General features: G+C 40.6%; 1 protein-coding gene across 1 annotated transcript in view; it reads right to left on the bottom strand.

The window, feature by feature from the left end:
• Stmn2 (stathmin 2) overlaps nt 1-26198 on the bottom strand; it is a 48178-nt gene extending 21980 nt beyond the window's left edge. Inside the window, exon 1 of the mRNA XM_021158507.2 lies at nt 25955-26198. Coding sequence (XP_021014166.1) covers nt 25955-25973 — 19 coding nt within the window. The 5' untranslated portion in view covers nt 25974-26198. The remainder of the gene's footprint in view (nt 1-25954) is intronic.
• Nucleotides 26199-26758: the final 560 nt, after the last annotated feature.

Here is a 26758-nt window from a genome sequence, read left to right as displayed (position 1 = left end):
CTTACAGTTGGATCTCATGGAGGCATTTCCTCAACTGAAGCTCCTTTCTCTGTGATAACTCCAGCTGTGTCAAGTTGACACAAAAATAGCCAGTACAGTCAGTGACTTGAACTCAGTTTCCATTTCAAGTACGTGGGATCACCATGTATGGGCAGGTGTTTCTGTGAGGCATTATCGAAGTGCACAAATACAAGAGAACATTGCTGTTTCTCAGTCAGAGAGGCAGGGTGTGGATAGAAAGTCGACTGAGACAGGCGGAAACAGGAAACATCACATGGGCACAGACGTGATGTAGAGAAGCTGTGAAGGACTTGAGGCAGTGAGGTGGGTCAATGGGAAGAGCTTCACAGCCAAGGTTGCCAAACTTCAGACAATAAAAACACAGGCCAATAAGTTAAGGTTCAAATAAGGCATCACCCAGTGTGTACTCTGTGTTTTTTCTGAAATTCCTCTTTAAGTGTGTGTCTTGGATTTAATAGGCAACCAGAAACAATGCACATGGCCTACAAAGACTGAGCAGTGCTAATCAGCTGTAGTTGCTCAAGCCTTTATCTTAGCTCTCAGGAGCCTGATGGAGGAGGATGGCAGCGTGTTTGAGGCCTGCCTGTGACACTCAGTCTCAACCATCTCCCCTTTCTGCTAAAAGTGACTATGTAGTGTTTAAGAGAACAAAGCAGAGAGGATGTGTTTATTTTTGTTGATATGGGACTTGCTTCTAAAGAGACAATATGGGACCATTTGTGTGTGGGAGTACACAAGAACTGACATTCTCTCTCCCCTTGCACTTTGAAGGGTGGTCTCTGAGCTCTAGGGTAAACCTTTTTATAGGTAGACTCAATTGGGCTTTAAGACTTCTGCGAGAACGTCTTCCTGGGCATTAATTCTGCTCATAGGTATTTGGTCAGAATTTGGACTTTTGCTCCCTTCCTGCATTATGCTTATATGAAGAACAGTATCAGTATTGTGCCAGAGCATCCAAAGATCATGAGTAAGCAGGCAAACTGAAAGAATTTTAAGCCTGGGGATTGAGTCTTTGGAATCTTCTGTGATAGATTTTAAAATAATTATTTTTCATTATATGTGGATGTACATCCTCTCGTACGTACATGTGAGTGCAGGTGGCTGAGGAGGCCAGAAGTGTCAGATCCCCTGGAGTTCTAGACAGTTGTGAGCCCTCTGATGTGGGCACTGAGAAGATCAGTGAGCGTCCTTAATCACTAAGCCAACTCTAGCCCCTGTGAAAGACTTAGAGATGTGTATAGGGTGATAATGTGTCTTGGCCGTAAGTCCTACTTTGCATCCATAGCTCCAGTATATGCCAATTGGTAAGGGCTGTTTTCAGTGTTAAAAACCTCCCAGGTTAGCCTTCATTATCAATTTAGGAGTAGGAAGCCACTATACATACTGGACAGAGTTGTTTTGTAACTCCCTCCCTCCCTCCCTTCCTTCCCTTGTTCCTTCATTCCTTTCATCCTTCCTTCTTTGTGCTCTTGTTCTATGTGAATGCCAGTGTGCACATATCAAGATGTAGACATGGAGTCAGAAGACAGTCTCTTGTGTTGGTCCTTGTTTGAGACAGGATTTCTTAGTTATTTTCCCACTGACTATGCCAGGAGAGCTCGTCTGAATTTATGTGAGATTTCTGTGAATCTCCTATGGTTCCAAAGGAGAACTGGGGTTATAGGAGTGTGCTATTAGGGACTATGGGAATTTGAACTCAGGTCCTTGAACCTGCACAACAAACACATTTATCTACTAAGTCATTTCTCTAGGACTATCTCCGCCAATACTTCTTAATGTGCTTTTGTGAAGGAGACATCAAGAAACAGATACTGGAAGTTCAGGAGGTGATGTGGAGTGGCATGACTTAGAAAGTGTGTAGTGCAAAGGAAACAAAGAGGGCAAACAAACCTTTATGAATGAATTGCTAGAAAATAACTGGGTTTGGGACAAAGGTTTCCAATACCACAGAAGGAAAGGTAAAAGGTCTCTCTGAATAGGGTTCTAAAGAGGAGATTTTTCATGTAAAATGTGACCAAGCTGAGGCTCATAGGGTGGGTCTGATAGGAGAATTCGGTGTGGGTTGATGTACTGGAATACAAATAATTTTATGGTTTAAAAGTAGCAACAAAGGACTTGCCAGCAAATATGAAGTACCATGAGAAATGTGCTCATTTTCTGCTAGTATTACATCCATTCACAATCATGTCTTTTCTTGCATTTTGGAGTCAATGTATGTTAATATTTTTTCCATATCCTAAGACCAGGTAGAGTTGAATGCATCTTTGCAAGAATGTGGGAGTTAATAGGTGATTTCTTATATTCCTTTCCAGCGATGCGTTGGTAAACATTATTAACTACTAATGTTTACAGATAGGTGCATTTGTCTAGTGAATTCATTTAAAATTCAACCCACACAGAGTATAATAATTATATAGTAATAGTCTCTTAGCCTGTGATGTATGGACACTAATTGAACTTTCTTCATTTTTTCCAAATGGCCACAATAAATTGTGAATAATGGTACTAGGTGCTCTCTGTTGAGCACAAACGATGAACTAAGAAAAGCATCGGTAGACCTTTCTTGCTTAAGTATCTCAATAGTGCTGTGAAAGGTCCAAGTTTATAAGGGAAGAAGAGGCTCAGAGGTGTGGAATGCATTCTGCATTTTTGATGGTTGCTAAAGTGGGAGATTTAGTTTTCATATAGGTCTGACTCTCTCCCATCCTTTTAATGTTGGATTCACCTTCTTGTTGATTGTTTCGCAGGTCTCTCTCTCTCTCTCTCTCTCTCTCTCTCTCTCTCTCTCTCTCTCTTTCTGTCTCTGTCTCTGTCTCTCCCACATGTTGGTGTTGAACCAAGTCTGTGTATGCAAGGCAAGAACTTCGCCACTGAGTTTCACCCCGGTCACCTTCCCAGCAAATTGTTATGTGATTTGCTCTAATTTCACTGTCTACATGTTTGCAACAAGAAACTATTGAAGTAAAACTCATAAACTGCTGGTTTCTGACATTTCCTCCCTTACTTCCATACACAAGTCATTGATTACACAGGTATAGATCAGGCCATTCTTCAGTATGCATGGGGGACACGCTTTGGAATCTTCTGCAGACATCAGAATCTGTGGATTCTCAAGCCCCTTAAAGAAAGGGTGTAGTATTTGCCAATTACCTGTGTTTACCTTCATTTCTTTTGTGAGTCTTCCTCCTGGATAAGTTCTAAAGTTTATCTTGCTTTTGAGTTTATAATATGATGACATTTCTCTCTTCTTCTCTTCCCTGCAATCTCTCCCACAAAACTGGCCTTGCTCTGTCAAATTCATAGCTTCTTTTTCACTAATTATTATTGCATGCATATATGTATATATAGTCTATCTGCTCTTACTTATGTGTGTGTGCATTTTTATATACTTGAAACCATGTCTCAATTATTTAAATATCTAGTAATTTAACAATTATGTTAGTTAATATTTGTTATTTGCTATTGTTCAGGAAATATCTATATGAAGTTATGCACATGTTTAATACAAAGACTTTTTGAATATTTTCAATTTGTGATTGAATCTATGGATGCCAGTCATCTATGGATGATTGGATGATTTTGCAGAAAGAAAATACAACACTTTTTGATGTGTAAATTGCCTATGGATAATAAATACTGATATAAAATAGCGGAAACTTCAGGACCATTCCTCAAAAGAATGTATGGATTTAGTGATCAGCCAAGAGTTCATTTTAGATTAAAGCATCATGGAGATTGGTTTACTCTAGAAAACAGCATGAACAGATGAAGATGGCTCCCATTCATCTAAATGTATATACCACAGACTCTGAGCTTTTCTCAAGCTTTCAAATACATTTTAACGATATATGTCTTGTTTTAAGTAGAAAATAATATACATTATTAATGATGTTATACTCCATTATTTTTTAAAGACCCAAACAATTAGAAGTAAATGGCTTAAAAATTTTCAATTTTCCACTTCATTTGGCTTATGTGGGAGTAACCATTAATATGACATTTCATATATCTCATTTTGTTGTTATTTAATTTGGAATTGGCAGCCTTATAGAAATGTCTTCTGGGCAAAATCTCATCTTAGTCCTTACTTTTATCTAATATTCAACGTGAAAAGGAGTAATATGTATTATGCTTCTTGCTAACATATCTTCATATGTTCCAGAACAGAACATTCTGGAAGTGTCACATGTTAACATACTACTTTAGCAGAAACTATCTCCTTTAAAATATTATTTTTAAAAGCTTTTATACTTGTAACTCTAACACTCAGGGTTGTTTTCAGAGGGACAAAGGCAAGTGGATCCACGAAGCCAATTCAGACAGGTAACTGAGACGTATATATGTATAGACATATGTGTGTATATATAATACATACATGTGTATATACACACATATAATATATATGATATATGTATATATCATATACATATATATGATGTATTTAAAAGTGTGAGCTTAGAGCTCAGAATTTGTGATAAATGCTTAGAAGAATGAGTTTTGAGGTTTGGTCTTTTGCTATGTATCCTAATGCTAGATATCTGGTCTCTAGGCGTCGTTGTGCTATGTGACCCTGACCCCCTCCCCAGTTATCCCTAATTGATGAAAAAAGATGGCTATAGTTGGGCAGAGTTGATATAGGTGGGCTTGGGAGCTTCCAGGCTTGGGTTCTGAGGAGGACCATGAGGAAGAGAAGGTGGATAGAGAATGACAAAGCTGCCATGAGGTAGGTGCATCCTGAAGACAGCCTTGAGAGCTGGCTAATTCTAGTTAAATGCTGCCCAGATAGGACATGGCAAATGACAACATGGGGTTATTAGTGGGGAGGTAGATTCTAGTAGTATAGAGGGCAGATACCTGCCCAGCTCTAGTGCTGACTAAGGCTTATTGTAATAATAAAAGTTGTGTGTCTTTTTTCTAGGAAATGAAGGATCAAAAGTAGGGCACCCGCCCCCCACCCCCATTGAGATTAAATGTTTTCAACAACAAATGAGAAAAATGTTTATTTGCTTTTGCTGATTGGGATACTTGTCTGTCCTGGCACACTGGTATTCATTCCCTACCCCATAACTATCATTTTATTGATAAGCTATTTTGCAGTGATTATGGAGCACACAGATGCCACCAGCGTCACTATATGGGTGGCCAGCATTTTATTTTTAATGATAACTTGCCTTCTAAAAATTCAGTTCACAAAAACACGGTAGCTATCAGGCCATTTAATAAAAGTTGAAAGCGGGCGGTGGTGGTGGCACACACCTTTAATCCCAGCACTTGGGAGGCAGAGGCAGGCGGGTTTCTGAGCTCGAGGCCAGCCTGGTCTACAAAGTGAGTTCCAGGACAGCCAGTGCTATACAGAGAAACCCTGTCTCCAAACAAACAACAAACAAACAAAAGTTGAAAGCATAACTTAATAACAGGAAACTGTGCTTTGAGTTAGGGAGAGTCAGAGACCAGAACCTGAATTCCCTGATCTTCACTCTTTGTTCTTGTTGACAGTAAGGGCACAGTTATACAGAGGGCTGGCTGTCCTCTAGGCTGCTCTAGGCTGGCTGGAGAGCACCTTGAGTCACCCTGGGGCAGACCTGGGGCCAGCCTGGGGTCAGCCTGCCTATTTCCTGGCTCTTCCTTGTGTGGGCTTCAGGTGTGAACATGTTGGTTGAGTAGGGAGAGTTTCCTGGCAAGTTCTAAACGCCCATATGGAGTCAACTTGTACTTCTTTAGGAAGGTCTCTGGGGACAGAGGACAAAACAAGGCACTACAGAATGCAAAGTCAAGGTCTCTTGCACACAGTTTATAGCAATTGGATGTCTTGGTTTCTTTCTAATAGGAAGATCAAAATTTTTTGACCATGACTTACAATTAGTGCAAACAGTGATAAACACTGCTTTTTAAAAAGAAGGACTCTGTCATTTCCAGGCAAATGAAGCTTTACTGCTTAACTAGGAATCCTGTTTTCCCAGCAGTCCTTGTAGCTTGTTCCAAAGATATTTTATTTTATTAATTTTCTTTGAGGTGAGGTCTCACTATGTAAAGCTGGCTGGCCTGAATCACTCTGTAGATCAAGCTTGTCTCAGAGATCCACCTCCCTCTGCCTCCAGAGTGCTGGCATTAAAGGTGTGTGCCACCACCACTAACTCTGGAAGATAGACAATGTGACAAGCACTGGCCTCTGCTAGCTGATTCTGGAAAGATCTAGGCTAATAGCCCTGACTGTTAAGAAAGACCACAGTCCTGTTTCTGCCAGCCTGTTCCCTTCCCCACACTCAGGCCTTGTCATAGGTAGGAATCAACTACTTGGCAGTAATTTTTGACTCTTTTAAAATGTTTACATTTTGCATATTTCCACTCCTGCTGCTTCTTTTAACTATACCCTGACATGCTAGTTATGTATTCAGCACTTTTCACAGTGGCCACCACTTCACATTAATTTAGGTTAATTTATTTATTTACTCCACTCAGGTGTGCCATTTTGTCTCAGAACTTATTTATTACTTGTTTACTTATATTTATTTATATTTTAAGGCAGAGAGAGCCTCATGTATCTTAGGCATCCCTTGAATTGGCTTTGTAGCCAACGATAATAGCGAGCCTTTCATCCTCTTGCCTCTGTCTTCCAAATGCCAGGATTATAGGCAAGTGCCACCAAGTACAGTTTCTGTGGTAGTGGGGATGCGATCCACAGCTTAATTTGGGATACGCAAAGACTGTGCTGCTGAGCTACATGTGCAGTCCCTTATTAAGAGGACTTAGAAGCTTCCTGTTGTGTTTTAAAATGAAGTAAACAGGGCTTGAGGATGCCCCAGCAACTGCAGCACCTGCTAAGCAAGCTTGAGGAGCCTCAGCTCTGGCACAGGTAACTCTAACACTCGGGGATGTTGGGAGGGGCAGAGACTGGTGCATCCCTGAAGCCAATGCAGCCAGGGGCAGAGTCCAGCTGATAAGCTTCAGCTTCACTGAGTGGCTCTGTCTCAGAAACAAGTCAGGAAAGGAATCAAGGGAAGATGCTCAACGCTGACTGCTGGCCTCAACATGCATGAGCACACATGTGCATGCATACTGCACATCTAACAAACAGGTGCATATACCACACGGCGTCACACACACAAAGAAGAAGGCTAGTATGAATTTGCTTATCCATGCTTAGTATGTATTTATTCTATATACAACACTAATTTAAATTGGGAGAATTAAAATATTTTATCGATGAACATGTAACTGAACATTTATCACTGAAAAAGAAAACCACGTAACCCCTAGATCTAAAGCCTTATTTTAGTACCTTAGAAAACCACTGATATGACCTAATGTTTCTAGATATTTCTGCTAGGATGACATAATGTTAATTAGGTTAGTGTAAAATTAGAGTCATCCCACTTTCATCCTACCTATCCCTACTCACAGAGACTATGGTCACCAAAGCCAGGGAGGTTTGGGAAGAGTCACATTATGATCAGTCAACGCATTTCCAGTATTCTTTGTAGGTTAAAACTCTCACATCAAACAAAGGGGGCATTTAAGAGAGTCAAAGAAGTATACCCCATTACTGGGTCTTACAAAATTATCTGAAGCCTTTAAATGTTAATTTAGTGGATTCTCAGCTCCAGCAATAACGACAAGGGAAGGGAATGGGCTGCTGTAAATTGGTTCTGATCCAAACTGCAGTAGCAGTAAATTATATCACTTGGGAAACTCATACTGTGTCTCTTGACTTTTTACAGCTCCTGCACTGTTTAATGAAAAATTTGTTCTGCAATCGGGGTGAGGGGAGTTGTCTCTTAAAACTCCCCCAGTAAAAGATATTAAGGTCCACGGAGGTCAAGATGCACTATGATTTAAAGAAATCTTAGAAGCTTAGAATCTTATTTTGCTTATGTGTCAAAATTTTATCACCAAGCCTTATTGTGAGCACTGAAGGTTCTTCCCTTCTTAATCCCTAGATAAATAGTGGCCATGTTTGAATATGAAGAAACAGGCAAGTAAAGGAAGGGTCACAGTAGCTTGTGCTGTGAGCGTCTGCAGCCCCATTTCAACGGATCTCCTCTATCATTCTAAGAACTTCCCAAAGGTCGGTCAATCCATCGTTCTAGAAGTGCTTGCATGCAAGCCTCCACTTGAACTGGTATAAAATGTCAACCAATCTGAATGGCTTTATGTTACTATTTTAGTTCTGAGTATATCTTAAAAAAAATCCATGCCTTGAGATATGCTCTTCAAAGTCACTAAGAAAAAGACAGACAGAAGCAAATCTGCTGAAGACAGACTAACACTTATCTGTTTTTTTTCCTGATAGAAAAAAAAAAAACACTTTGTGATTATCTTCAGTTTGGGGCATTTAATACACAGATTTTTATATGTCTTTATAATTTGAAATCCTTATTTGGAAAATACAATCCATGCTGTTTCCAGGGATGGCGGCACATCACGTTAATCCTAGTGTTCTGGAGGCAGAGGCAGGTAGACTTTTGAGAGTTTGAGGCCAGCCTGGTTCCAAGCCAGCTAAGCAACATAGTAAGATCTGTCTCAACAGCATCAAAACAGACCCATGCCGTGGATACTAGTGTAATATCAACTGTGAATAAAAAAGTGTTTTAACTTGGTATTATTGCCAAATAATATCCCTGATACCTGCACCAAATAGAATTCTTGTCAGGGTAGTTGTATTTAAATTGTAATCCCAGCAGGTGTGCTTACTACTCATTAGCAGAAGGCAAAACCATGCCAGGCATGAGCCACAGGAGCTTCACCCGAGAGCCGCATTTCCTGTTTCTCCAAACGTAAGAGAAAGACTAACGTCTCTACTGACACTGTATAGAATACCCTGTACACAGACTTACTCAGTGTTGTCCAGCAGCTGGATTTCCAAAGCACACTCATCAGAGTTAGTGCTAGTCAGTCACTGACGGTGTGCATTCAGTGTCTATGCAGGTATACTATGTCTATGTGTGCAGTCAGTGTCTATGTCTATTAAGTGTACTATGCTTATGCAAACAGGTGTGCTTAAGCAGCAGTCAGGAAAGATTTGCCTTAAGGAAAGCAAGTCCTATGAGTTACACTTACACTTACACTTTATTGCTAGTTTGTGATTCAAGAGAACACTGAATGCACACATGAACAAGCAGAGAGCATTGATGCAGTCAAAGGTTAGGGCTATCTTGTTTTACAAACCATTTTAGGAATTTTTATTATAAAGTATTATACACTTGGTAATCTGGGGTAGATTGTAAATGTTCTTAGCATATTCATAGAAGGTAAGCATGGGCTCAGGGAAATGCTGCTAAGTCTTTTGTTGTTGTTGTTTGACCATTTCACAGTGTCTAAATATGTTAAAGTATCACATTAAGTCACACATTTCCACATCCATTTTGTTTTCTAATTACAGCTTACTGAAGTTGAGAAAAATACAATTTGAAATTAAAGAAAAGGCCAACTTTGCCTGCAGGTAGGCTTCACATGCTTATAGTACGATAAATGTAAGATGGCTATTCTTCCAACAGCTAACGCTCACCAACATGCCTTTTTAAATGATGCAGATGACGTAGAGAAGACAGTGCTGTGGAGGACTGGATTTGTTTGAAATAATCAGCTATGCAATGCGGGAGAACTGGAATAACTTAGGAGGAGCTCTGCTCGTTAACCTTCAGGATAACCATAAGGATTCCCAAAAGATCACGTTCTTCCCATGGTGTGTGGAGTTTTATGGTTATTGCATTTTGATTGTTCTCTTTTGTTTTGAAGAACTGGTTTCATCCAGTTGGTAAGTACTCACTGCAAAGAATTACTTTCAATGCACTATGTACAGATTACTGACGACAGGGCACTTGGCTTCATGCAGTTGGAATCCTCAGCCATCAGTGACTCATTGCAGTGAACACTTTCAAGTAATGCTATTTGTACAATAAGCTCTATTTTGTGACACACCATGATATACTAAAGCTTCCACGGCTAGACTTCTCTTAATTTTTGTTTTCTATTTTCTTTTGGGGGGAGGTTGCAGGGTGGATGGTGGATATGGAAGAACTGAGAAAGGAGTGGGATTGGGTTATATGATGTGAAATTCTCAAAGAATCAATAAAAAAAAATCACGGGGAAATAAAAATAATCCCCAGACCTAGTGCCCTGAACTTGAAAGCAATAGAGGAAATTCCCTAACGATGTTCTCGCAGCTGAGGAAATCAGACCTGGTACCATCTGTCACCTAGCTAGGCACCTCTCTCTCTTTGGGAGTGGTTGGCAGTGAGGGTGGCAGCAGGAGCTGGTGGAAAACAAACGGGGGGAGATGTAATGAACAGAGCAATGGTAAGCTTTAAAAGGATTCTATGTTCTTAGTTGATATTTGACTTGCCTGTTTTTCTACTTGATTATATGTTTTTGGTGTTGAATATTGATTTCTTTTCTTAGTGGCAGACAGCTGTGGTCAATAAATCTCGAGGGAACTGTCAAGGGAGTCTCTCTATGGGGGGAGGGAGGCTCTGAGGTGAAGGTGAGAGCCTCCCTTGACAGGAGCTCCGGAGGATGGATCCTGACATGACCTGCTCACTGCTGCTTCTTCCCTGCCGTGTCCACGCACACTTACTCTCTCTCCAAGGTCTCCAGTCACAGAGCCTGCCTGACAGTGGCATTTCTCTTTAATTTGTACATGCGTAGAACGGAGTTCCTACTTTTGTGCCGTTTCTGTTGGTATGGATGAATTCCTTGTTGGAGATCGGTAGAATAAGCTGTGAGGTGGAGAGTGTCTTTGGGAGATTTTCATGACTGCAAATTCCTTATCTCCCTACCCCTGTCTTGCTCCCGGGATCAAGCTCTACCACTAGACTACATCTAAAGGTCTGCAGAACTTGAACATATCAAGTCACCTCTCTACATACTACTGGGTGACCTTATAGTTGGTTTTAAAATACTCAATAGATTTTAAAATGGAATGATCTTTCCTTTACATACACTTTGTTTTCTGAAGTAAAAACATCCTTTATCTACCTTATGTTAGGTGAACATAAGGTAGATAACATTTATCTTAATAATAAGTAAACATGTTATAATAAAGAAAATCTTATGAGTTTTATGTTCATATTTATGTCTTAGAATGTTTTCTTCTTTCTGGATCTTTGTGTTTCATAATAGCTGTGTGTGTGATAGTGTGAATGTTATCTAAGGCAACAAATGTTTCAGGAGGCAACCCATATCTCTGATTTCAAGTTGTTAAATTTTCAGGGCAAATCCCACTCTTCCTAAGGCTTCATGAAAAGTCTATTTTTGGCTTCAAATATTGCTCCTCACAGGCAGAAAGTGATCCATAAAACATAAGCCATTTGCATGCCATCTGGAACTCTCTGATAGTCACTCTTACGACATGAAGATTCCCTGCTAGTGTAACTAGATGGAGAGACTGGGGTGGCCTATGGATTTTACTTTATTTGTGGCAGCAAATACTCTGTTCATTGGTTAAAAACACAATAAAAATAGAATTAAGCATTTGATTTGCACATATAAATGTGAATTGAAATTTGGCATGTAATGTGCTATTATCAAAATATCGCCAGTTGGTTATGCAAAAACCCAAGGATACAATGTTTGTTCTTTAGACTATTCACTCTAGATTTATTTATTTACATTTTTCTCAAAAGTAGGGTTTTAATTGGAATATTGCTCACAGTTTTGAAATCCAGCTATGTTATAATTGGTTAAGTAGACAGAAGGTCTATCAAGTAGAATGCGGTGACCATTTGTATATGTAATGTAGCTTCCAAAGCTAAGTGTATGTACTTCATTCAAACGTCAAGGTTCCTATTTCAAAGGTTTTGTAGAATCTTTGGCTTTTCAAGGAAAAACCCCCTTTCCTGGCTTGCTCCTGACCAAGTTGCCCCTTTTCCTCTATTTTGTTTACTAATTTTTTTCTCAACCTTGCATTTTTTTGGGAGTGGAGAGGGTGTCTCTCCTGTAATATATTCATTCTGTATTCCCCTACACGTATTCCTCTGAACATTCGTTCAGTTAACAGATGTCTACAAATGCTTGTCCTTTGGTTGCTGAGCAGGGAGGGGCTGTCATTCACGAGTAAGCAACGGATGCTGAGTTTGTCAGTTGTCCTAGAAACTGAGTTTAGTTGGAGGTTAACGGTCGGTCCAGAGGCCACAAATAGCATGGTGGGGTTGGCTTCTCCTCTTGAAGTTCACTAGCTTTGAATAATGCTAGAAGATGGGTTTTCTGAGACCTTTCCTGTGACCTCCTCTTAGAGCAGACAGCTGATTGTGCCAAGGAAAAAAGAGACATATAAATATTTCTTCTCTTATTTATTTATATGTTCTCTTGCTTCTGCCCTCACTAATAACTAGAGGGAAGCAAATAGTCGTCTAGAGTAATGAAGAAAATATTAACTGGAACTCAAGACTCGTGTTCCAGTTCTGGATCTAACCAATCTTAGATGACATATTATACCTTCTAAAAATGAGTTTGTCAATCTTAGATAACACAAAATGCCTTCTGAACTTGAGTTTGTCAGTCTAAGGTAACATTATACCTTCTGAATGTGAGTTTGTCTACAAATAAGGATCGAATATTATTGCAGTGAATGAGGTGATGTGTTGACAGTGAACTGTTGACATATTACTAATAAAAACTAACCATCAACAAGTTGTTCTTTATTTTTTGACACTTTAAAGGGCTATACCTAAATGTGCTGGCTGGTTTTATGTCAATTTGCCACAAGCTCGAATCATTTGGGAGGAAACCTCAATTGAGAAAATGTCTCTATCAGATTGGTTTGTGGACAAGCCTGGGGGAGTACTTTCCCAATTAAGGATTGATGTGGGTCATCTCACTATGGGTTGTGAACCCCCTGGATGGGAGGTTTCTGATGATCTAAGAAGGCAGGCTCAGCAAGCCATGAGAAACAAGCCAGTCAACAACACTCATGGTCCTTCATCAGCTCCTGCCTCCAAGTTCCTTTCCTGACATCCATCAATGGTCGCTGTGATGTAGAGCTGTAAACAAATGGAACAGACCACGTCTTCCTCAAGATTGTTTGTACTGAGGTGTTTTATTACAGCAATAGAAGAGGATACTAAGGATGTGGAAATCCAATTCTTACAATTCCTATTCTTTAAGAAACATTCTTTCATTACTTTATTAACTCTGCGTGTGTGCTTTGACAGTTTCCTCCCTATATCCTTTCACTGAACTCCTCAATAAACCACTTTTTCTTCCCAACAACACCCTCATTTCATAACTATTTTTTGTTTGTTTGTAGCTCACTATATGCTTCTATAACTTAGTTCACTCTTACCACAAAACTAGCAAATACAATCAGAACCTACATTTTGTTTAAGGAGACTGTAGGTTGCGGTTAACTAAATGGGCTCTGGATCAACATCATTTATTTTAAATTCGGCAGTTACGGTCTTTGGCTTCTCCTCTTCTCACCTGTTAGAATGTAGATGATACTCCTAGTAAGGTTCTTAGTAAAGTCACAGTGATAAACATGCTAAGGATCTGTGCATGTTCACCTAAGTAGTTCTGCAAAGAACATACCTGCTAGAGTGAAGACAAAGTAGAGAGCATGCCTGGCTCCAATTAATACCCAGGCTGACTGGGAAACAAGAGAAAGAAGTGTCTTATGCTGATATAAAAAGGAAAAGCATTCCACATTGCAGAGCCCAGAAGGCAGAGGAGAGGCTGTTCCTGGTGAACACTAAATGATAGGGAAGAGGAAAGGAAAAAAAAGTATAAGGAGACTTTATGGCGAATTGCCAAATTTGTCACAAGATGATCTTGAGTTCACAGGAAGGAAAGAGCAAGGAAAGCTGGCTTGGGGGTGGCGTGGAAAGCTGCCACAGTCTGTTCAGGGAGAGCTACAGCAACTGTGAGAAATCTTCTTTGCCATCTTAGCTAATGATCTTCAGTCTGTGTCTTCATGGTCATAAAGTTTATAAAGTGATCTCACAGAAGAGCATCGTAGCTGTGTGTTTCCTCAGAAGCAATGGCTTCCAGGTTTGATCTTTTTAAATGGGGAGTTTTGACATTGTTACCACCATGAGAGCTGGATACAGGAGCTCAGTGTTCTTTCTCACGTGTCCTGTGTGCCTGTGTGTGTGCACTCATGTAAGTGTGGATGTGAGCATGTCTGTGTGTGAATTTACCTTCTGTAGGCTGTAATACAGCTGACAGCACACACTGCAATTGTTTATTTTGCTCCTTTTATATATCTCATTTCCAGGGAATTTTTGACAAATGTAATCCAGGTCTTTTCAAAATTGCTTAATTCCTCCATGGCAGTCTTCAACTTGTAAAAATTAATTCATCCTAAGTACAGAATTTCATCTTATTTGTTTGACTATCAAATGAAGCATCCTGTGAAGTTTCAGACTCTCCTTGAGGATTTCAAACTCAGGAAAAATGGCTACATCTTTTCAAAGCAACGGGGAGTTCTTTTTTGCAGTAGTTATGAATGACCTTGAGAGGATTTGAACCATAGTTTTGCTCCCATGTGACTCTCCTCCTTTTAATGACTCCTTGATTATGAGAAGGTAGGAGTATATCCTATCATCTGGTTTTATAGTGTGTGAGGTTGACACAGTATTAAGTAGATTGTGAGTAGGTTGCTATAAGCACTATCTAATCTGAAACATACTGTAAATATGAGGGCAGATTTTCTCAGTGTATCTAGAGTTACATCAACCCCTTGTTTAAATATCATGTGTTTTTATATATTGATTTTTTGAGAAATAGCAAGGATTTTAGAAGTTGAAGTGGGGAAGCATGATTAACCGCAAGGAGACTAGGGGCTGGGATGACTGAGCAGGAAAGAGAGCTGGGGTGTAAGGAAACCGATGGATCAATAGTGATTTAAGAAGTGTGTGTGTGTGTGTGTGTGTGTGTGTGTTAATTGACATCTGATGTTGATAAGCTTTCCTGCTACAAGAAGACTCAATTATACTGATGTCACCTACATTGTTCAAGTAGGATGAGATATTAGTGCCAGGAAAATGTGGCAGAAATAATATTACAAAAACACTCTTACTTTAATTATCTTTCTTGCAATAATACTTCGACCCAGATGGAATGCACTTACTATTAAATTCTGGCCTTGCTTGATATGAATTTGTCTTGGAGATTTTACTACTCCAGCTGCTGTATAGGATAGCAATTTCTCTTCTGTTTCAAAAAATTATTGAGCAGTGACCATTTCAGCAGTTGCAAGGACTTTCCAGTAGGTTGTCACTATGTGTGAAATTAACATAAGAAGTGAGATGTTTAATCTTAACATTATTTTTATTTAGTCTTTTCTTGAGTGGCTCAGGGGGTCAGAGAATGTGACTAATTTCTTTTTAAACTGTAAAATGCTAAGTATTCGGTTGCTTACCTAATTTTCTCAGTGAGCAGCACATGACTAGGCATTATTTCCCTATTTTGTAATGGTGAGGATTGTATTACTACTGTAGAATCAATGAGCAATTTGCTCAGGGCTTCTCAGGCTGTGAGCAGAGCAGGGTCAAAGCAGTGCTGTGCAACCTGTGCACCACCCTGCAGCAGCTCTTTCCTACCTGGTCCAGCCCCAGCATGTTTGGGGAACTGAAGTGCTGTGTTTCTGTCCAAGTGTTGTGCTTCTGTTTTGGTTTCTGCAGGGCTTGATGCCTGGCGTGCTGATCTGTTCTCTCTTACTACTTGGAGCTTTGTATTTCTAGTAGCTCTCTGGAAAGCAGTTTTTAAGGAAGCTTTCGGTACACATGGGCCTGGATGTGGGTATTCTCTCTGATTAGGATTTGATCTGACTGCCTCAGAGGTAGAGCAAGATGATGCCTGCAGGGAACAGTGAGACAGAAGATGGAGCAGTGGAGGTCTATCTGTTTCTTCTCATCCCTTTCATATTTCCTGCCTGTTCCTTGGGGTTTCTGTATTGGGCCCCGAGATTGTCTCAGATCAGTGAGTGCCCCACCACCGTCCTTCCTCCGGAAAGGCTTAGGTTCGGAAAGGTTAGGTGCAGCAGGATACAGAGGGACCTGTGGGCGAGTTCATTGCTACTTCTCAAGAAGAAGGCTCAAGGCTGCTCAGCAGGGTTCTGATATCCAGCCCTCAACGTAGTCCCTGCTGTTGCTGAAGGGTTCAGTCACCATTTTAGCTCAGTTTTCATTATTTTGAATGTATCTTTCAAAAGCAAATGACTTCAGATTTAGGCTGTGCTTCTTGTTTTCCTTACTTATTTTAAATACAAGCTCACTGGCATTTACCCATGACACACCCTTCCCTCTCCAATCCCCTTAACCAGGTGTGGTAGTCTACACATGTAATCCCAGCAGCTTGAATGACAGGCATATCGAGGTCAGTCTGGGCTTTAGAATGAGAAATACACACACACACACACACACACACACACACACACACACACACACACACACAAAACCAACACTACACACACAAACACTACACATAGAGAGAGACACACAGAGACTTGGTGAGAGAGACAGAGACAGAAACACACAGAGGCAGAGATAGACAGATTTGGAGACACAGTGAGAGAGACAGAGACAGAAATATACACACAGAGACAGACAGACAGACAGACAGACAGACAGAGCGAGCTATTATGTCTAATGATAAGAGAACACAAACTCTTGCATTTATGCAGTTACTTGATAGACACCAGTCACGTTCGTATTTGCTTACAATCACTTTCAATACAAACAAGGAGCTTGTTAGGTATGAAAATTCATGAGGCCAGCTTCAGACACTCAGAACAGAAACTCTTTCCAATGCTCAGGAAGACCTGAGAAACATTTTAACCAAAGGACTCTAACCAGCTTGGTGATCTCAGTCCTTTCTAATCGATGTTTTTATTATGCTGGTCAGATAGTTTGGGTGTTACAACAGAACTGCGAAAGGGGAGAAGCCTTCTATGCAGGTGTAACTCTTGCTATTGCTTTTCTATTTTGTTAGTATGTATAAGATCTTGGTATCTTTAATATAGCATATTACTGTAGAGTGAGGAGCAGGCTCATTTATAGCCTTAGAATACAAACCTCAGGCTTCTGAACAGAGTTGGTATTCACGAATTTAAAGTAGGTAATTTTTAGGGCTGTTAAATGTCATTCTTAGTGGTGTTAGCTATCAATGTTTTTGAACTGCAGGCAAACATACCTAGCATGTAGTTTTAATCTTCATGCATGTTTGATTTTAGGACAGAGGACTAAGTGCTAACTGTAATTAGTTTTGTATCCACATCTAATCTATATGTCTGCCTTGGGCACCCGACCTTTCTTTCTCTACACTTGACTGAGTAAATTTTTCTAAGTCCTTAACAGATGACTTCTATACTATGACCAAAGCACAGGTATTACATGAAGATTTTTAAAAAAGGACGTTTGGAACAAGTGAATGTTTTTTGAAATGTTTTCTCATGTAGACAGATTATACTAATTAAAAAAATGATACTTGGTTTATGTGTATGGGTGTTTTGTATGCATGTCAGTCTGTGTTCCACCTGTGTGTCTAGTGCCTGAAGAGGCCAGAAGAGGACATAGGATCCCTCCAGTACTGGAGTTGTTAGCCTTCCTCTGGGTTCTGGGAATTGAACCTGGGTCCCCTAGGAACACAACCAGTGATCTTAACTGCTGAGACATCTGTTAAAAAACAAAACAAAACAAAACAAAACAAAACAACAAAACAAGAGGAACCCAAACAATTTCTAATCTTCTGGGCTTATCTGCTTTTTTTTTTTCGAAAAAATTATAAAAGGAAAAATTTGCTCTGATTGAAGGAGAAAGGAGAAACAATTTTTCTAGAGCCAGAAGTGTGGGTTTTGTGATCTGCCACAGAGATTTGACTGCAGTAATTTTCACGTTTGCACCATGGTAATCAGGAGGGGATAACCACAGCTGCAACCTGGCTATCAGAGTTACAGAATGGCAATAGATATTTGTATTGGAAATAAAACAAATTGCTGCATGTTGAACTGTGTCCTGAGGCGGGTTCCTGGAGGCTGCCACCAGTCTGGTACTCCCTGATACCAGAGGTGGTGTTTCCTGGTCTCAATTTTCTAAGTCAAAGTATCTTATCAATTAGGCCCCCCTTCCCATGGAAGTTAGGTTTCTGTTACTAAGGAATTCAGCTGGAAAACAACTAGGTTAACTATGAGCAATTTTATTTGATAGAAATTAAACTTTGTTACTGATGTTAATATAGAAAAATATTTTTAAAAGCAAGGTAATTACTAATCAAAATTTAGTGTAGACTTCAGAATATTTGTTGTAAAATGTATTTTGGAGATAAGATTTAAAGAGATTGCATCCAATTATGTTCATTTTGATAGAAGGACATTCAGTGGCTCACAGTGTCAACAATTTGTTGTTCCTTAGTTCTTGGACAACAGAGAAAATAGCACAGACTTCAAGACCTCAAGTATAATGGTTGCAGAAGGACAATTGTTAAGTGGGAACTTCTGAAGGGTCTGCAGCATGACCCAGCAAAGAGGGAAACTCAGACAATCACTGAAACCAATCAGCCCTATTATTCACCTGCTTTATATCAAAGACAGATTTTGGAACTTATAATTTCACCAAGGTAAACAAAATTGTAAATAAAAACTTTGCTAAGGATTTTGCTCTGTTTTACAGCATCCATGTGCCTTCTCTCAGACACAAATCCCAGACATGCGTAGTCCGGGTGACCAGTGCCAGGAGTGCCAAGATGCATCAATTAATAACAAATGTACACAAAATGTTATCTTTAATCATGACTAATGAAAATGGGTTATTATAGACACAGGCTTTACTGCTGCAAATGTCTCCTTGACAAATGACAGGGCCAGATTCTTTTATTAAAGATAATTAAAAAATTCTCACAAGGGAGTCAGAGCTTTCCCACAGCTCTCTCCTGCGCGTTTGCTTTTGAACTAGTAAGATAGTCTTGAAATAATATATAGTCTTATTAAGTATAGATGCCTAGGCTGTATTTCTTTTAGATTTAAGTTTCTTTCATAAACTGAAGATTAAAATTAAATACCTGGGGTGGATGCAAGGATTGAAAGATGCAGTTTGTCTGCACCAGAGCAATGATTCTTAAAGCAACACTGCAATAAAATTGTTATTACAGAACTAACATATTCTTGTTCATGTGTTCAGTTTACATTTCTATTATCTCTAATTTTTATTTCTAAACCTCCAGGATTAACCATTCACACACGACCTCTGCCATGCTGTCTTAGCATTGCTTTCTTAAAAATAAAACAACAGCAACAACAGTAACAGAAACAACAACAACAAAAACAACAACCAAACAAAACAAGAGATTAGCAACTATAACAATGTAAAATAGAAATTCTCAACCTATGTGTAACCACTCCCTTTAGGAGGGGCTGCATATCGGACATCTTGCATAGCAGATATTTACATTTTGATTAGTAATAGTAGCAAAATTACATTTATAAAGTAGCAACAAAATAATTTTATGATTAGGGGTTACCACAATGTGAGGAACTGCATTAGGAAGGCTGAGAACTACCAATCTAAGGTTTTCCAGCTTCCAGAGACCTGGAAAGACCTGGAATAACCCACTGAAAACAACAAACAAAAGATAACCTTACTCCAGTTCTGGGCTGTCCCTGTAGTCTACCAACCGCCTGGGCCAATTGTTATTTGGGATCCTGGTTTTAACGCTGTCTTTGAGACATTGTGTGTTTAGTACGATTGCTGCAGGACAGAATTTCCAGAAGTGTATCATGTCTTTGCCCTGCCACTCACCACACATGGAGACGGATACATGATCTTTTTAATGATATTCCTTGATGACCTATTTATTGCCCTTCTAGACCAACATCCTTAGAGGAGTAATGATGAATAATGGAGGTTCTTTATTGACTTAAGAAAGTAGAAAAATTATTTACTTATTTGGCTTAAATTAGGGTCTCACAGTATAGCCCAGGTTGGCCTTGAACCTACAACCCTCCTACCTTTAGGTCCTGAGTGATGGGATTTGCAGTCATGAGCCACCACCATACCAAACCTAATCTGTTTTCCAAAATAGGGTCATACCTAATGAATTCCTTATAACCCAGTGAATTCATAATATTTTTTCATGCAACATCTAGGATTAAATGCTCTGTTGGAATAATTTGGTAAGTACTATCTATGCACATACACTAACTTCAGTATGATTTTAACCTGTTTTCCTATCTTTCCCATATGGAGTTAAGTATCTAGTAAATTTTGCATTATCCTACATCTAAAAGGTTCTGGGTTTAACTTCTGTTCTGTGTATCATTTGTAAGTAACAGTAATATCATATTATATATTATCCCTTCTTTTTTATTTAACAATTTTTATTGGATATTTTCTTCATTTACATTTCAGATGCTATCCTGAAAGTCCCCTATACTTCTTAACTGAGCCACAGATCCACCCACCCACACACATATTCACAGAGCCAGTTTTATTTCTCCCACAATTTTTCTCAAAGGTCTTCTGTTGAGTCCTGTAATATAAATATATTTTAAACAATCTAATTAAGAGAGAGTGATGGCACAGAATACATATCCTCAGAGGAATTAAATCCCTATGCATATGAGTCTGGAAGTGAAATATTCTGTAACCCATTGCCACAGATTTCAAAGTCAGAACAGTGGAGCTTCCTATGAGGGGCACATGCTCACCATCACTCCATTCTAACAGTGGCAACTTCATGGTTGGAATTGGCATCAGGGTCAGATTGTCAGAGCTGAAGGAGCCTCTTCCCTCAGTCATTCCCCAGAGAATTAAACTGCAATAAGAACTGAACTAGAGTTTGAGAAACACATTTACATGATAGTATTAAATACCTTAAAGGTAAATTATAGCTATGTAAAGTATATAAAAATAATCTCCATTCCATTGAACATCGAAACGATTTTCTTTGATAATCATCACAATTAATTTATACTCATATGTTTATTTTTCTTTAAAATTGGTATCAGTTATTTACTATACTAGTAAAACTACTAAAGGTTTTAAGGCCATTTTTTGGTCATCTTCCAACAATTATCAAGTATAATTGTATATATTTATAAATATGTCATATATAAATCATAACTGTTGAACATGCACAACAATTGGATGGAAATCTCATTAGATTTGGTTTAAAAAGTTATCCTTAGGGAAGATGGAGAGCAGCTGCTGCCAGGCTGGCCACACCTCCTCAGGACCACCTTTTCCTGCCTGCTTCACTCACTTTTTGTTTTGTTTTTTTAAGTTTCCTTTAAGGGTGGAGCTTCTGACATTAGAGCTGTTCCTAGCATGGGGCATATTTAAATAAATGAATCAGTAAACAATGGTTTTAATTTATGTCTTTACTTACAAATTAAAACATCTGTTTCTAAATAATTTTGCGATTACTACTGACATTTTCTACCATTTATGTACCATACAACCCCAGAAGTAACATAAATGATATAATAATTATGCTGTAATGGAACTGGAAAAAAGATCATGAGGGACTAATTATTGGGGCTCTGCCAACTTGTAGATTGCAATCTCTCATCCCACTGTAGATATGTGCATGCCCTTCTCATTCACAAGAGCAAAGCATGGCATTATTCTATTAAATCAACAGTCGAATGATTCCAATAAAAGAAAACTTTTTTTATTTTATTTATTTATTTATTTATTTTTAGCAGTTAGTGCTTGAAGCCAGGTTAAAATCAATCATAGAGACATTGATTGCCCTCTAGTGGTGTGAAAAGTTAGTGCAGACTCCATGGTCTCCCAATTGCAAGAACTAGGAAGCAAATAGCTTCGGTTCTGGAAGCATTTGGGTTTGAGTGTTTTCTGTGGACCAGACATTCATACAATGTTACAGATTACACGGTAACAACAGTGAATGTTTTTCCACAAACAAACAAGCAAACAAAAAACCTGGTGGGAAGCTGCTTCGGATTAACTATCCCTATGGGGCTGACCACACCCAGGTCTGGGTTTGTGCAGTTAGCTGCCACATGCTTTGAGACCAATTTTATTTAGCCTTTTGCAAGCAACTAGCTACTGGAGTGACACGAATATACATTTCATCTCATTTAAGGGAATAAAAGCATCCGTGGACAGAATAACAGCAATTTCCCTAAAGATGTACTATATTTATCAATGAAAAGACAATATGGATTCATCTTCTATTTTATAGTTAGTCATTTGTGTTTTATGCAAAAATCTTGCTTGATAGATATAAAATAAATACAGAACTAAGTAACTATTTTGATCCTAAGTTACAAAAGGAAACTATTTTATTATGTGAACCGGCATCCCGGGAGGGCATGTCTTGAGTCTACACAAAATGGAACTTCTTGCAGCATTTTTTTAACTGACAGATATTTGATGAAAGGCATATCGTGCCAAATGACCTAATGTTTATTTTTCCAAATTACTATTTATCCATAAGCGATTAAAAATTTAAATAAAAAGTAATGGTAACGTTTAAATGCCAGAAGTGAAATCCTGTAAAAAAAAATGTCTAATGAAGAAGCAATGATTCTCATAAAAAAATAAACAACCCACAAATCTGTTTGTAAGTCAGTGCAAAACTGCTAGGAATTTTGATGAAACAGAGGTCTAGAATTTAATTTTTCAAGCTACAACGAATCGGATCTTAACGGTCATTTAAAAACATGCTTTTCCTCATAGATTTTTAACATGTGCAGGCAAACACCACAGATCCAATGATAGACATCATTGTTCCAGCGCCTGACAATGTGCTTCACAGGGCAGAACCCTGCTTACTGCCACCCACTCAACGAGTATGACTTAGATATTTGTACTTGATTGATCAAGCTCCGTTTATTTCTTTATTCCCCCCAAAATCCTGATAAAATCTTCAATTTTTTATTTCTAATTGTTTATGCTTTAGTTTATACTGTGCCCCCATTTGAGAAGATAATGGGCGGTACAATAAGTACTTACAGCAAACATGCTGACTACATAGATTATTTAATGAATCAGGAGAAAAGCACTGTCCTTGCTGATTAATTGATTACCCTTTGCAATGGGTAATCAATGCTTTAAAAAACCCAAACCCCAAACGGCACTCTTTTCACTGTGGAGGTAATGTCTTTTCTCACATTCACAAGTGCAGTCTAATTATGGCAGAAAGGACCTTGGCACCTGTCATCTGTGGGGTGGGAGTTTCATTGGTTGGTGGTCACCATTTTATGATCCGTTTTTCTGGGTAGAATTGAGACTGTATCAAAAAGCTCTTGGAAGAGGAATTTTTTGGGGGAAACAAAAAATGCGTGCAAAAATGTATGTATTTATGTATGTATGTATGTATGTATGTATGTATGTATGTATGGTATCCTCTTGTGGAGGGGCATAACATCTCAGTTATATATAATTTTTGCCCATTGAAACTAAAACAATTCTCTGTGGAGAATTTTCCAGCGATCATCTGGTGCATAGGCTGTCCTTAGCAAGTACCAGCACACACGTCCCAGCCACAAGAACATACAACACAGCAACGGGAAGTCAAAATGTATCTACGTTATAGAAACGGAAATGAACAGATGCAGATAGAATTGTTTTGTGCTTGGGTATGGGAAGAGGATGGAGGTTGGCAAAGATGATTAGGTAGATTAGTGGCACGGGGTTAATCGGTACAAAGGGACCAGCATACTTTTTGAACAAATGAGACTTAAGAGGAGTTAAGTGAGTCTTGGACTAATAATCATGATGATTTCTAAGGAATCACAATTCTGGTCACAAGGAGTAACTAGCCAGTCGTCTGCAGCTGAAACCTCTCCGTGGGAATACAGACAGAGCAGGAAAATCTCCTCAAACCCCATCAGAACCCTTCTGGACAAGCAGATTGATAGCAAATTGTGGCAACCGAGAGTAGCTCAGGACACTGCCCAGAACCCTCTCCTGGGATACTCCTGTGGGGGCGAGACCCAGTTCCGAGAGAAAGGCGAGTGCTGCAGGGCTGGCCCGGGTCCACGCGCGATCGCCACGTGCTTGCTCCCCAAGCTCACTGGCTTTGGTTCTAGCAACGAGGGGTGGGATCGAGCCACGCCCCATTGGAGGACCCTCAGTGGGGTCTCTATCCCAGTACACAAGGCCATGGGCTTGGGCTTGGGAAAAAGGTCCTTGGATTCTGCATGGGCAAGGACACCTTCCCGAACCACATGAAAGGGGTCACCTCTGTGGTCCAGGGGCCCAGCAGGGCGCGGCTGCGTCTTTGTGCGGCCAGGCTGGGCTCGCCTTTCTGCACAGCCTCTATCCGCTGGGAGGGGCTTTGTCCTGTGACCCTGAGCCAGGGCAGATGTGTGCACACCCTGAGGGGGTTCAGGGCTGTTCTGGAAGGCGGGGCTAGGAAGAGGGGTGCCCGGACTGCAGATTGTTCAGCAGCCCCACCCAAGTTCGTGGGAGCCAGCCTGGAGCCTGAGTCTTCAGAGCTCCGCAGACAGGGTGGGGCAGGGCAGGGTGGAGCCAGTCCATATCCTTTTTCCTGCTCTGCATCAGTAGCTCGATCTAGTGTGTGTGTGTGTGTGTGTGTGTGTGTGTGTGTGTGTGTGTGTGTGGTTCCAGCCGCTTCCCCAGTGCAGGCCCCTCCCAGTCTGTCCACCCTAGGGAAACAAGAAGCACAGGACCTTTCGGAACGACGGCACTGGATCTAGACTGGACTCTATTGCGGTTTTACAGAGCCCAAAAGATTTGGCTCCATCTGACCCACAAAATTGAAATTGCACGAGGCTCATCTTAAAGACCTTGACCTCTTTTGCTTCATGTCACCCTTACACATCTTTATCTGTATTATTTTCTGTATACCCTTCCAGGTTCCCTAATTGCCCCCTCCCCTTCCCCGCGAAATGGCCTAAGGAGTTCAGAATAGTCCCCCCCATCCCCTGCTTCTTCCCCCCCCCTTTTTTTTCTTTTGCCACTAGGTCTAAATATCCTATTTAATGTGGTTCTGAAAAATATGTTAACGAAGAACAATGAGGCCAGGGTGGAGCGGCTGAGGTTAGTGGTCAGGTCAGGCACGCAGGCTGCTAGTGAGTGAGTGGGGCGTGGCGGGGCTCTGCCTTTCCCCCAGGGTTTGGGTTTTTCAGTGTTGTGCTGAGCTCCCCATTGGGCCCCCATTCTACTGAGGGTGTGGAGCTGGATCCGGGTGGGGATAGCTTGACTCTGCACAGGGTGGGGCGGTCCGCAAAGTGTGCCCAGCGCTGCAGGTGCCCCCCCCCCACTCCCACCATAGCTTCACACACAAAGAAACCCCACCCCGGCGCCTTGGGAAGCCAGGTCCCTTTACCCCTCCCCGCCGCGCACGCTCCCCCGCCCCTGCAGCTGCCCACCCGCGCCCTCCACGCCCTCCTCCTGTTTCCCCTCCCTCTTCCTAAAACAAAGGAGCTAAGGTCCTACCCCACCCCTCCGGCCGCCTTACCTCCCAGCACCGCGCCCCAAGACTAGCGGTTTTTCCAAGATAGACAATACCATTAAATGTGCCCACTCCCCTCCCCCGTTCCCACTCATCTCTCAAACCTCCAGGATGGGACCGCTTTGACTTTGCATTTTCTCTTTTATTCCAACATCACCCCCTTCCTGTCCCTATTATCTTTTTAAACTACAGAATAAATATAGGACGTTCAAAACCACTTTCCGAAATGTCCCTTCACCTCACGGAAGGCAGATCGTTAAGGTAGCCCCCTCCCCTCTGATGGGCACTTTAGTTTTAAATATGGAAGCAGAATAAAATTCCTACCCATCGGAGGAAAACTTACCTGCTTCTATCTTTTAAAAAGAAACCATTTACTTTAGTTTTTCAAAGACACCCTCCCCCCTTTGGTCTCTTAGAGCTCCCTCCAACCTTTCACAGTTCCTGTCATGAATGTCTTTCCCTTTATAAAATATCTTTTAATGTCTTCAGAGCTCCGAGAGAGAGAAAGGGAGAGATTGGCTCCAGATAGAGCCTGTGGGGAGCAAAGCGCGATTCTTACCCATTGCTGTTTTAGCCATTGTAGGGATGTGCACGCACGGAGTGGTGGCGAAGGCAAAGGAGAAGGGTCCAGCTGTAGCCGCGGAGAGAGCGAGAGAGGAGTCTGAGTAAGGCACTGAGTCTGCAGAGTGGGACCGTGCTAGAGAAAGAGCAAGAGGCAGGAGCCCATGAATAATTATCACGCAGAAGCTCAAGCAGATTGGCTCTCAGGGTCCCCTGACATGACTCCCGCAGAGTGAGAATCTCCAAGCATTAAATATTGATCGGCCAATGGTGCTGGAGTACAAAGTACCAGAATGCAGTTTGATATGGAAATCAGTCCTTGTCTGGAAGCTCCCCCCCATTTTGGAGCCCAATAGTACAGTCCAAGTGGAGTGGTGCCTTAGCCTGGAAGCCTCCTTGGAGCTAAGGACTGGGCTGTGCTTACCTGTACCCAGGAGGCTATACTTTGCTCAAACATGTGTCATTGCATAGATTGGCACAGAGAAGGAATAGACTCAGGGGCCTGAGAACCCACCCCAGTGTGCTGAGTGTTGGATAAATCTGTTTAAAGCTTGTGTTACTACTGTTTCTTATTTTGTCTTTTACCTTTGGCCCTGCCCTTGGTGAATCCTAGCCTCCCTAATATATGATGGCATTCCCAAACCAACCCATGTCTGGCTGTGGTGGCAGCTCAGAAATGGCCTGGGCTACTGGTCTTTCTTTCTAGCATAGTTGGGCTCCAGAGTGCATGATCTCAGGAGGGTCTTATAGCAGAGGGAGGGTGGCTGTCTTTTCCTCCCTTTAGCATAGAGGAGAGGACTGT

The sequence above is a fragment of the Mus caroli genome, chromosome 3 (genome assembly GCF_900094665.2).
Source record: "Mus caroli chromosome 3, CAROLI_EIJ_v1.1, whole genome shotgun sequence".
Lineage (NCBI taxonomy): Eukaryota > Metazoa > Chordata > Mammalia > Rodentia > Muridae > Mus > Mus caroli.
The sequence above is the reverse complement of the archived record's forward strand: the minus strand, read 5'-3'. Positions and strand labels throughout refer to the sequence as shown.